The sequence below is a fragment of the Carlito syrichta genome, unplaced genomic scaffold (genome assembly GCF_000164805.1).
Source record: "Carlito syrichta isolate Samal-C Ts95f unplaced genomic scaffold, Tarsius_syrichta-2.0.1 Scaffold316302, whole genome shotgun sequence".
NCBI lineage: Eukaryota > Metazoa > Chordata > Mammalia > Primates > Tarsiidae > Carlito > Carlito syrichta.
This window is the reverse complement of record NW_007260398.1, coordinates 491,976-505,292: the sequence shown is the minus strand read 5'-3', so window position 1 is coordinate 505,292 and position 13,317 is coordinate 491,976. Positions and strand designations below refer to the sequence as shown.

General features: G+C 37.8%; 1 protein-coding gene across 1 annotated transcript; it reads left to right on the top strand.

Moving 5' to 3' along the window:
• Positions 1-347: 347 nt before the first annotated feature.
• On the top strand, positions 348-709 carry LOC103276676 (late cornified envelope protein 1F). Its single transcript, XM_008074078.1, has one exon. It carries the CDS (start codon positions 348-350, stop codon positions 702-704), a length of 357 nt encoding a protein of 118 aa, XP_008072269.1. The 3' UTR covers positions 705-709.
• The last annotated feature ends 12,608 nt before the right edge of the window (positions 710-13,317 follow it).

Here is a 13,317-nt window from a genome sequence, read left to right as displayed (position 1 = left end):
AAGATGTAGTTGGAAAAAATTCCTTCTCACAACACTTTAGACTCTTAGATCCATTTGCCAATATTATTTGGTCTTAGTTTGCTATTTAGTATAATAGATAAAAATTTGTATCTGACATAACATACAAAGATATCTCGAGCTTCCAAGGAAATTATGTAAAAATACAGATAAAACATTAGGAGTGAAACTATTAGAGATGATGTTTCTAGGATTATAAATGATGATAAAAGAATCAGGGAGGCAGGAATGGCCTCTGTGCCTGGGTGAAAGGGGCAGAGGTGGACTCCGTGCCTGGGTCTGACTTGCTGTTTGTTTCTCCCTCAGCTACTGAACACACGACCTCGGAGATGTCCTGCCAGCAGAGCCAACAGCAGTGCCAGCCCCCTCCCAAGTGCACCCCTAAGTGCCCTCCTAAGTGCCAGACTCCTAAATGTCCCCCAAAGTGTCCCCCTAAGTGCCCTCCAGTCTCTTCCTGCTGCAGTGTCAGCTCGGGGGGCTGCTGTGGCTCCAGCTCCGGGGGCTGCTGTGATTCCAGCTCCGGGGGCTGCTGCAGCTCTGGGGGTGGTGGCTGCTGCCTGAGCCACCACAGGCGCCGCAGGTCCCACCGCCGCAGACCCCAGAGCTCTGAGTGCTGCAGCCAGCCCTGCGGTGGCTCCAGCTGCTGTGGAGGGGGGAGCAGCCAGCAGTCTGGAGGATGCTGCTGAAGAGGACCCTGACATTCCTCTTCCTTCTGAGCCTACTTGAATGGTCAAGAGGTTCTAGCAAAAACTTGAACTCTGGCTTGGAGTATTCCTCTGTCCTGGTGTCTGGAAGTCCGACGTCTTTCTCCTTAATGGCATTTAGACACCTCCTTCTGTATCTATTGCTGCCCTGGGAACTCCAAAGCATAGACTCAGTTCTTTTGCAGCTCATGCCCCTTTATTCTGCTGCCTGAACTGAAATAATAAAAATCTACAATCTACTCCTCAACCTATCACCCGAGTGATTTATTTTCCTGTGTGTGTCATCCTTGTTATTTTCCCATATTCTCTGCTGGTGGCTTCTGAGTTTTCAGTGGACAGAGAATGGGGAGAAGGATTAAGAAGGAAAAGTTTGTAATTTTTTGTGTTTGTGTTTTTCCTTCTTTCTGGGTTTTCTTTTCAACCAAGTCACTGTAGAAGCATTAAGGAGCATGGTTCTTTCAACTTCTGGTTCCCTTTGTACATCTCTGCTCCATCTGCATGGCTGGGAGACATACTAGGTCCTCCTTCCTACTGTCACCTCCTCATTCGAATGCATCTCATTCTCTACTCCTCCCACTTATAAGCTGCCCTGATTCGTCCTCCAGATTATATGTACATATATGCTTGACATATAAATATAAGTCTAAGTGTACATATGTATACATGTATGTATATATACACATTATACCCCAAAAATTCTTATTATCAAAATTCTAAATCACTTTTATTGTTGTATAATTTTTACACAGTAAAATCACTTATTTTAAATATATAATTCAATGAGTTTTGCCAAATATATACAGTCTTACCAGCTCAATTGCAAGCAACACCCTAAAAATGAAGTTGGTAATAAAAATTGTCATTCCGAGTAAGGTTTAAAAATAGCACAAAATTTATAATATATAAATGAAAATATGTGTATATTTAGCCACATAAAATTAATTCTAGTTGTCAGAAAGCATAATTTAAGAGATGGGAGATTTAAAAATTAGCTTGGAAGAATAGAATACATATGACAAGGATAAAGCCAATATCTAATCAACATAGGGTTCATATAAGTTAAGAGTAAGAAAGCACACATTCCTATAAAAGATTTTACAAAAGTCATGAATTATCAATTTTTAAAAGGAAGAATAAAAAGAAATATCAATAGCCACTGGTGTGAATGTAAAAGTTATTCCAATCACTTATAAAGAAGGAATATAACTCATCTTTTGGGAAGGAAGTTAGAATAATAATACATTGACAAAGATTTAGAAAGGCTGACAGAACTCGTTGGTAAGGGTATGTACAAATGGCAATTTATTCAGTTATATTATGAATGCAAGTTTTAGGTGACTTTTCATTCATTTAACATGTATTTATTGGGGTAGATAAAGTAATGTTGTAAATGAATGTATTCTTTTCCACAAAAAATTTTATAGGATTTGGCAAAGTCAGATGAAAATATAATAAAATAATACATTCTTAAGAATGATTACTGCAAACATTTAGAAGAAATGGGAGAGCTCAGCACAATTGCAATATATGGCATCACAATATTAAAAATTACAATGCCAACAGAATTCTTAAAATATAATTATAAAATGCATTGTTTAAAAGAGTTACTAAATTTTCTTCCAGTCTTTATTTGCTTAACTTTCTGTAAACTTTATTTTTTCGACTTTATTAGAGTATAGCCGACAAATAAATACTGTATATATTTAAGGTGTACAATTTAATCTTGAATATATATATTATAAATTGCTCATCACAATCAAGCTAATTAACGTATCCATCACCTCACATAGTAACCATCTGTCTGTGTGTGTGTGTGTGTGTGTGTGTGTGTGTGTGTGTGTGTGTGTGTGTAAGATTTTCCCTCATAGTAAATTTCAAATATACCTTAAAATGTGTGTAACTATAATCACACTGTTGTTCATCATATCTCCAGATTTACTTATCTGGAATAACTAAAATGTTGTACCAATATCTCCTCATATCCTCCTCTCTCCAGTGCCTAGTAATCACCATTCTACTCTCTGTTTCTAAGAGTTTGACATTTTCAGATTCCACATATAATTGAGATCATGCAGTATTTGTCTTTCAGTGCCTGGATTATTTCACTTAGTGTGACGTCCTCTCGGTTTATCCCACAGGATAAATATGGCAAGATTTGCTTCTTTTAAAAAATTGATGTATCATATTTGTACCCATTTTGTGGATACATGTGATATTTTGATACCTATCTAAAGTATACAAGGATCACATCAGGGTAACTGGGATACCTACCAACTCAAACATTTTTCTTTTTTGTGTTTTGGATAATATTACAATTCTTCTCTTCTAACTATTCTGAAACATACCTTATTTTTAACTATAATCTCCTTATTGTACTATCTAATTTATAATTTATTCCTTCTATCTAACTGTAATTTTGTACCCCTTGACCAACTTATCTTCACACCTCCTCCCCCTTCCCTTCTCAGTTTCTGATAACCACCATTCTACTCTCTACCTCCCAGTTCTTTAAAACCCATGTGTATGAGAACATGCATTATTTTTCTTTCTGTGCCTGAGTTATTTCACTTAACATAATGACCTCCAATTCTACCCACATTGCTGTAAGTGACAAGATTTCTTTCTTTTTATGGCTGAATAATATCTTATTTTATATATATATATAGTGTTTCAATAAACTGGGAGTACACAAATCTCTTTGATATACCAATTTCCTTTCTTTTGGATATATATCCAGCAGTGGGATTGCTAGATCGTATGATATTTCTATTTTTAGTTTTTAAAGGAAACTCCAAACTTTTTTCCATAATGGCTATAATGGTTGTATTACTTTACATTCCTGCCAACAATGTACAAGCAATTCCCTTTCTCTGCATCCTTGCCAGCATTTATTAATTTCTGTCTGTTTGATAATTGCCATTCTAACTGGGGAGATGATATCACATTATGGTTTTGATCTGCAGTTCCCTGAAATAATTAGTGATGTTGAGCATTTTATCAAATACCTATTGGTTTTTTGTATGTCTTCTTTTGAAACATGTCTATTCAGATATTTTGCCCATATTTTAAATCTAATTATTTGATTATTTTGCTATTGAGTTGAGTTCCTTATATATTCCTTATTAATCTCTTGTTAGATAGATAGTATGCAAATATTTTCTCCCCTTTTGTTAGTAGTGCCTTCACTTTGTTGTTTTCTTTGCTGTACAGAAGCTTGATATAATCCTGTTTCTCTATTTTTGCTTCTCTTACCTAGACTTTTGATTTACCTATAAAACACTGTCTAGACCAATGTCTTAACCTTCCTTCAGTGTTTACTTCTAGTAGTTTAATAGTTTCAAGTCTTATGTTTAAGTCTTCATTCACTTTTACTTCTGTATATGTTAAAACATGAAAATCTAGTTTTGTTTTTCTGCATATGTATATCCAGTTCCCAGCATCATTTATTGAAGAGAGTGTCCTTTCCCTAATGTAGGTTATCAATGACTTTGTCAAAAAACAGTTTGTTGTAAATATATGGATTTACTTTTTGGTTCTCTCTTCTGTTTCACTGGTCTATGTGTCTGTTTTTATGCCAGAGCTATGCTGCTTTGGTTTCTATAGTTTTGAATTATAATTTGAAGTAAGATTATGTGATGCCTCCAACTTTGTTCCTTTTTGCTCACTATTGTTTTAGCTATTGAGGATCTTCTGCTGTACCATCAAATTTTAGAAGTTTTTCTCCAATTTTTATTAAGAATGTCATTGGTCTTTTGATAGAGATTGCATTGAATATGTAAAGTGTTCCTGGGTAGTAGACATTTTAACAATATTAATTCTTCTAATCCATGAGCATGGGATATACTTTTATTTTTTGCATCTTCTACAATTTCTTTCATCAACGTTTATAGTTTTTATTGAGTTCTTCCATATCTTTGATTAAGTTTATTCTTAGATATTTTATCTTTTTGCAACAACTGTAAAAGGAATTTTTTCTTGATTATTTTTTAGATTGATTCCTGTAAGTATATAAAAACACTACTGATTTTTGGATGTTTATTTTGCATCCTACAACTTTACTAAATTTATTTGCATTCTAAGAAATTTTTGGAGGCATCTTTAGATTTTTCCAAATATAATATCATGTTGTCTTGTAAACAAGGATAATTTGACTCCTTTGCCCTTTATTTATTTCTCTTACCTAATTATTCTAGCTAGGACTTCCAGTATAAGTTGAATAAAAGATGTAAAAGTTGACATTTTTGTATTGCTTCAGATTTTAGTGAAAGGCTTTACATTTTTCCCCATTCCAGTATGATATTGGCTATGGGTTTGTTATATATAACTTTTATTGTGTTGAGGTATGTTCCTTCTATACACAGTTTGTTGAGAGTTTTTAGTATAAAGTGATGTTGAATTTTATTGAATGCTTTTTCAGCATCTATAGACAAAACTTTAGACTAAGAAAAGAAGAGAGACGATTCTGATACATAAAATCAGAGATGAAAAATGAAGCAGTATAAATGATACCACAGAAATACAAAGAATTAAGAGCAACTACACTCCAACACATTGGAAAACCTGGAAGGAACAAATAAATTCCTGGAAACATGCAATCTACAATGATTGAACCATGAAAAAATAGAAACAGAACAGATTAATAATGTAAAGAGATTGAGGTAGTAATAAAAGGCTGTTCATCAAAGAAAATTCCAGTACTTGATGGATTTATTGTTAAATTCTACCAAACATCTAAAGAACAAATGCCAATTCTACTCCAATTATTTCAAAAAATTTGAAAGGATTGCTTCCAAATTTATTCTATGAGATAGTATTATACTGATATCAAAACCAGAGATACAACAGAAAGTAAAAACTACAGGTCAATATTCGTGATGAACATAGATGCAAAAATACTCAACAAAATACTAGAAAATGGAATTCAATAACACCAAAAAGATCATTCACCATGATCAAGTAAAATTTACTCCTGGGGAAGCATGAATAGTTCAACACAGGCAAATCAATAAGTGTAATGCATCACATCAGCAGAATCAAGGATTTTCTTATTTTTTAAGGTTGAATAATGTTCCTTCATGTGTTAGGTTTCTTTTTTATTCATTCATCTATTGCCAGACATTTAGATTGTTTCCAGATCTTAGTTATTGTGAATAATGTTTAAACAAATGTGTGAGTTCAGATCTCTCTTTAAAAATACCAATTTTATTTCCAGAAATGGGATTATTGGATCATGAGGTAGTTCTATTTTTATAGTTTTAGGAAATTTCAGAGTGTTTTCCATAATGACTGTACTAATTTAATTCCCATCGACAGTGTGCAAAGATTCCCCTTTTGCCACATCCTTGCCTTCATCTGTAATCTTTCATCATTCTGATATTAGCTGTTCTAACAGGTGTGAGGTGATAGCTCATTGTGACTTTGATTTGTGTTTCTCTCATGATTAGTGAGATTGAACACGTTTTTGTGTACCTATTGGCAATCTGTGTATTTCTTTTTGATAAAGACCTTTTCAGGTCTTCTGCTTATTTTAGATTGGGTTGCTTGTTGTTGTCATTAAATTGTAAGTGTTGCTTCATTTATAATTGTTAAAAAATTTTTGACAAGATGAGAAAGCAAAACAAAGACCACCAATATGCCTGGTACTGGTTCTGAAACAGACAAATAAAAATGTAACTCAGCTTAAAACTTTTTCTGGTTAGAGGTCAGTAATGTTTCCTTTCATTCTATGCTATAAATATTGTAAATGTTAAGGATATAAAAGATGGATACTTTGACCTTCAGAGAGTCATTGCTTTGGTCGCCAAAATGTCTATATTGGCCAGATATAAACCATAAGTTCTCAAAGACAGGACTTAAATTCTAGGCTTCCTGATACAACTATGCTTCTGACTCACACCTACATCCACATCAGAGTCAGTTGAGGGTTTGGGTGTTGCCCACAGGAAGGTGGAGGCATGGACTAGATGGCATTTCAGCTTCATCATCCTAGATATCAGGAGTTGACCTTCTGAATAGACCTGTCATTATGACAACCTGGAATCAATGTCCTGAACACTCCCCATTATTAAGCCCTTTGGAACAATCTGAATAGAAGAAAAAATGTCATGCCAGGTGAGACAGAGGCAGATCCCTTGGGGTGATGTGGCCCGTCTCAGAGTGTGTCTCCTATAAGAGTGACCTGAGTCATAAGAAATAGCTATTTGTAAACTGTAAAATCAATGCTAATACTGAGAGAATTTAAAAGTCATGAAATATCCTTTGTCCACACTGCCCTGTGCTGTGTTAATAAAGATAAATACATAGAAGAAACCCAAGCCAGGCCATCAAGGAGTTTATTATAATCTCATGTGAGGGATACACCACATGAAGGCTAAAAAAATGAGGGGGATTGAGCTGCACCGTCCTGGAAGAGTAAAGACCATGGCACGCATGCAGGGAGAAGCATAATCAAAGTACAGAGAATAATCCAGTTCAGCTTTAGAACACTTCTGAGAATAAATGAATGGCAAAGGTGTAAACTAGAGGGAGAGAGTCAAGTTCTATTTCACATGGGATTTTGGACATTTCCCCTTAAGCAGTGTGCAGTCCTCAACCAGCCTTAACTAATGACTTAGTCATAATTATTTATGGAGATAAGAGAGTATTTTCATGAATCTCACACTGGAAGAGAACTAAGTTTTCCTGCTCTGGGCTCTGCTCCCAATGAATGAGGCAGCACTTGGGCATTAGAGGGTCTGCCTTCTATCACTACATGGGTCATATGACCAGATGATAACTAGAAGCTTCTCATCTACTTCCTTCCACATGGAAGCAGAATATTTCCCACCATCAGTGCCACCTCATTCTCCTCTTAGAACTCCCAGACCTCTTTCTTAGAGTTTGGCCTCCCAATCCCTCTTTTCTTTTTTTTTTTTATTTTTTGTTTTCTTGGGGGTTTTTTTGAGTTGGAGTCTCCCTCTGTCGCCCAGACTGGCATGCAGTGGCCGCTCCTGGCCACTGCAGCCTCTATCTGCTGGGCTCCTGCGATCCTTCCGCCTCAGCCTTTCAAGTAGCCAGAATTACAGGCATGCACTACCACGCCAGGCTGATTTTTTTTTTATTTATTGTAGAGATGAGGTCTCGCTGCCCAGGTGGGTCTCGAACCTGCAGGCTCAGGCAATCCACTCACCTCAGCCTCTCAAAGGCACGGGATTACAGGCTGAGCCACTGAACCCGGCTCCCTTTTCTTATACCCCTGATGGTGTCTTCTGAACTAAAATTTTACAGAAGTCTCTAACTATTCTTAATATATCCCAACCACTCTGGTAGATCCTGTGTGTGTGTGTGTGTGTGTGTGTGTGTGTGTGTGTGTGTGTGTGTGTGTGTGTGTGTCTATACCATAACAATTAAAATTCTGGTTTAGGAGTCAAGCACACCTGGAGCAGAATCCTGATTTTTGTCACTTATTATCTGTGTGATGTCTGAATATCCCAAATTATCTCATTCTTGGTTTCCTAAACTTTAAAATGAAGATGATAAAAATTAGTGCCCAGAATGCTGTGAGAACCAACAGAATCATAGAAAGAAAGTTCCAGTAAATCTCTTATAACACAGTAGACCCTCATATGACATACCCATCTATCAATATTTAAAGGTGATGAATTTTTTTCACAGCAGTTTTCCACAAGAGGTTTCTCTGATTTTTAAAATAACCATTTTTTAAAACCAAGGTATTTCATGCATTTTCTTATTTAAAAAAACCCCCAATCTTATAGAGGAGCTAGAGAGAAAAAGTTGCACTGATCTACATGTAGAATGAGAATCTGTCTTCCAAGGATCTTATATATGAGAAGAGAGAGAAGTCCATGTATGAGAGAACATGAGGGAGAAGAGAAAATGAGATGGTTCAAATCCAGGACACTATGTGGGTTGAAGGACCCTATGGAAAGGGACCCCAAATGGAGGACTTGAAATGTAACAAGAAACTTTTAGTATTATCACTTTGTTTCTACACAGACAAAAGTTTTGTCTGAAGTTTTTTGTTGTTGTTTTTTATATTTTTAGGATATTAAAATTGACTAATGTCAATTTGGTATCTACCAAGTGCTCCTTTCATGCCTGGAGGGCAATATTATTATTTTTTTAAAAATAAATGAATTAGCTTGATGAAAGCAAATTAGACCTAAGAGTGATTATGTGAAGAAAGGCTTCACTTGAGGAAATGCCCAAAATAATTCTCCAGAACATAGAATGAGGTAACAATCGACTCAATAATGACAATATCCAGGTCATAATGGGCATAGACAATCAATATATAGAGAAATACACATGTTCACACGCTTTTGAGTATTTAGACTGCTTCATTTAACTGATTATGTATACATATACATATCAATATTATATATGTGTATATGTAGATAGATATAGACATAGATTCCATACTTTCGGAAAAAAACTTTAATTTATTTATTAAAATTTGTGTGTTTATTCTTACATGTTTAATTTTCAGTCACCTTCAAAGTACTCTTTAATGCAATACACCTATCCAGACGCTTTCCCCACTCCTCAAAATAGTTTTTGAACTCGTCAATTTTGATGCCTTTTAGTGCGTGTCGTTTTTTGTTTCACCTCTTCCACATCAGCAAAATGATTCCCTTTGAGGACTTTTCTCCTCCAGGGAAACCCCCAAAAAAAGTCGCTTGGTGTGAGATCTGGTGAATAGGCAGGGTGGGTCACAGGGGTCATGCTGGTTTTGGTCAAAACCTACTGAACACTCAGCATGGTGTGGGCAGGTGATCTCCTAAATTGCAGCCTCTCACAATGCTAGCTGGTACACTGACGCCAATGGGCTCCTAGAAAACTTACCTAGCAGGGGAAGCCTACACTACAAAGGGTTCACCCTCCAAAAAATAATTCTGTTTTTTTTCAAATCCCCCCTCACATATATAGATAGATAATCTACTTTGTTTTTTTATTGCAGAATCAGATATCTCAAGATGTATGACCTTCCCTGAGGTTACAACACCTCCCTTCTCTAGGGTCTCTCTTTGATTCTAATCTTCACTGAAATCCAAAAATGGTTTCTCTTCACCATCTTCCGCTCTAAAAACAATTACTTCTGATCATTAAGGACGCCTCATTCAGCTCCCCAATTGTATTCAGGATCAAGTTCAATGTCATTCAAGTAACTGTGCAGTAAAATCCTGTGCAATTCTTCCAATTTTTGCTTTGCTTTCTAAGTAGAACTTTGAGTATGTCTCTTTTTACTCTACCTCCATTCTTTATTCCAAGATAGTTTCTTTCAGACATTCCTGATCAAATCCCACTTGCTCTGTTATCATTTATTTGACAATCTCACAAATAATATTTTAATAAATGTTTTGACAGCACAATTTGCACCTTTATTTCTCAGTCTCCACCAGTTAGTAGCACAAGGTTATGCACACACAGGTGTAAAGATTTTTTAAATCTTGTCAGCAGCGTTAGTGGTGGGGTTAAAGATGTTAGAAACAATTACTGTTGACCCTTAAATGTAGTTCTTAAAAAGCACATGCATTTTTCTGTAGAGATCCAATATTTTGCAGAAGTGGAGTGACAAGTTCAGAAGTATGATATAGAGAGTATGTTCTGAAAAAAATTGTAGACAACTTAATGAAAATGGAAGAGGAAGAAAGAGACAAGATTTGCTGGAAAATTAGTAAAAGAACAACTTTTACACGCAAATGTATTAGAACTAACTGATTGCAGAAATATTGAATGAAAATTTATATTTTCAAAATACGTTCATGGATTTTGGGGTTTTTTGTTTTATTTATTCATTCTTCATATTTTTCTGTTATATTCTTTTTTTAAATACATGTGTACACAAGCATGTCTACATTTGTGTCTGTGTGGGAAGGGAAAAAATGTTGGGTGGCGCTAAGTCAGGAAAAGTAGATGTATCCACAGGGGGAGAGAACATGAGACCAGTCAGGGAGGCCTTCAAAGGGACCAAGCAAAAGAGCTCTGTTTAAAAGAGACATTTCAGACTTGGTCTCAACCAGTCTTGCTTTGAGCTAGGTGGCATAGCACAGACAAAATTGGGAGCACTGTTCCCTTCCCACCCTCAACTCCATTGACCTCAACTCAAGCCAGAGTGCCCTGCTGGCCCCTGAGGTGGCAAGCTCACCACCAGCAGAGGACAGAGTGAGGAGAACATTGGCCACTCAAGGAGAATAGGGTCTTCATAGAACAAGACACTGAGCAGATTTCTTGTTTTATTGCTTTAATTAGTCAGACACATACTGTTAGAAGATAAGACATGGAGTGAGTTAGGGTCTTGGACAAAGAATGGCAGGGTAACCACAAAGTTGAGGACCAAGGCCAGTGGATGGAAATTCCAGAGATGATTTTGAGTTTCTGGACCCCAGGGAAGAGATATGCTTGTGGCAAGTTCAGAATCTACCCCGCAATCTTCCGTGGAATCTCAGGCAGGCCTAGGAGGAGAAGGAGAATGTTCTTGACAGCTCTCTGTCCTGGATTCTGCTCATCTTGAGTGGTGTTTACTTCAGCAGCAGCCACCAGACTGCTGGCTGCTGCCTCCTCCACAGCAGCTGGAGCCCCCACAAGGCTGGCTGCAGCAGTCAGAGCTCTGGGGTCTGCGGCGGTGGGACCTGTGGCGCCTGTGGTGGCTCAGGCAGCAGCCACCACCCCCAGAGCTGCAGCAGCCCCCAGAGCTGGAACCACAGCAGCTCCCGGAGCTGGAGCCACAGCAGCCCCCTGAGCTGGAACCACAGCAGCCCCCAGAGCTGACACTGCAGCAGGAAGAGACTGGAGGGCACTTAGGGGGACACTTTGGGGGACATTTAGGAGTCTGGCACTTAGGAGGGCACTTAGGGGTGCACTTGGGAGGGGGCTGGCACTGCTGCTGGCTCTGCTGGCAGGACATCTCAGCGGTCAGGTGTTCAGGAGCTGAGGGAGAAACAAACAGCATGTCAGACCCAACACAGAGCCCACCCCCGTCTATTTTTGTCCTCTCAGTTTTATTTCTACTCCCTTCATTTCAATGAACAATTCAAGAGTAGTCATAGATACTTAATCACTGGACGTTTTTTACTAATTGTTGGTTAAATGCTTGCACATCCTCTCTTTTGAACTTAATTTTTTTACTTATGTAATCATAAAGCACTTTCAATTCTTTTATAATGAGAAAACTAGGGCCAAGGCTGGGGATGATGATTCATGCCTGTTATCCCAGCACTTTGGGAGGCTGAGGCGAGAGGATAATTTGAGCCCAGAAGTCTGAGACTAGCCTAGACAACATAGTGAGACCTTTTCTCTATAAATAGATAAATAAATAGATAAATAAAATTAGCCAGATTTCAGGAGGCTGCCGCAGGAGGATGACCTGAAATCCAGGAGTTTGAGGCTGCAATGAGCCATGATTGTGCTACTACATTCCAGCCTGGGTGGCAGGATGAGCATTGGCTCAAAATAAATAAATAAAAATAAAGAAAAGAAAACTGATATTAAGAAAGATTAAGCACATAGTATTTAAAGGAGACATTCCAATGTAATTATACACATAAATCATGAAAACAATCTAGAAAGGGATTTAGAAATATAATCATTTATTTAGTGAAACAGTTCTCTCTTTGAAGCATTTCAGAGATTTTCTTGTTGTAGGGACAAAAATGTTTAGACTTGCAAAGGATGTTGGAAATTGCCTGAGAGAACTAACTGAGGAATAATATCACTTAATTAATTTGAGACTTGCACCCAGGTTCTCAGTGCTCTGACTACCTTAGACAAATACTTAGCACCTATATTTTGGTTGTCTACTCTGCCGGACATTAAATGTCAATTTAAATAGCTCAGTTAGCTGTGATTTCCTTTGTATTGACTTGGAAGCTCTGTTCTCATCTCAACTTTTCAGGAAGGGATAGTTTTTAAAGGCAAACATCCCTTTTAGAAAACAGCTATAGGCTAGCATGACAGGCAATGTTGCGATGCTTTCAGACTAGAGACCCAACAGCTATAGATTAATTTCTTTTCTCTAATGTACCAAGTCAAAATCATAGGAATCTGCCTTCTTATGCCCACAGGCTCTCCTCATAGTCCTTCCATCAATCTGTCTGAAACTCCTCCCTTTGTTAATATGGATGCCAGCCTCACTCCAGCTCCGAGGCCCTGTCCTACCTTCTTTCTTGCCCTGGACTGAGCTTCTGTCTGCAGAAGCTTCCTGCTCCTGCTCCCAGAGGACACTTACCAGGGTCACAGGCAGCACAGGGTCCTTCAGCACCTCAGGAGGTGAGTGGATGGAGGTGCTCTGGCCTTAAACCCTTTTATCCTGGCCTAGGCTCTGCCTGCCAGCTGTGAGACAGGACCTGGGTATGAGAGGACCCACCTCCTGCCACCCACGTGTGCCTATGATTGGTGGTGACTGGCAGATTATCACCCGCATTCCTTCATGGGGCTTAGGACAGCTTCTCTCAGCATGGAATATGACTTAGAGATGGGGTGGATGGAAAATTCCTCCCATCATTTCCCACCTTGTTCTCCCTGGAGGGCCCCTAACTTCAGGGCTCTCATTCTTGGAACTTTGGAGCTTTGGAATGCTTCCCCACTATTCACCTAA

What these genes read in the sequence shown, in the direction of transcription:
- LOC103276676 (XM_008074078.1), top strand. Translation starts at nt 348, where the DNA reads ATGTCCTGCCAGCAGAGCCAACAGCAGTGCCAGCCCCCTCCCAAGTGC.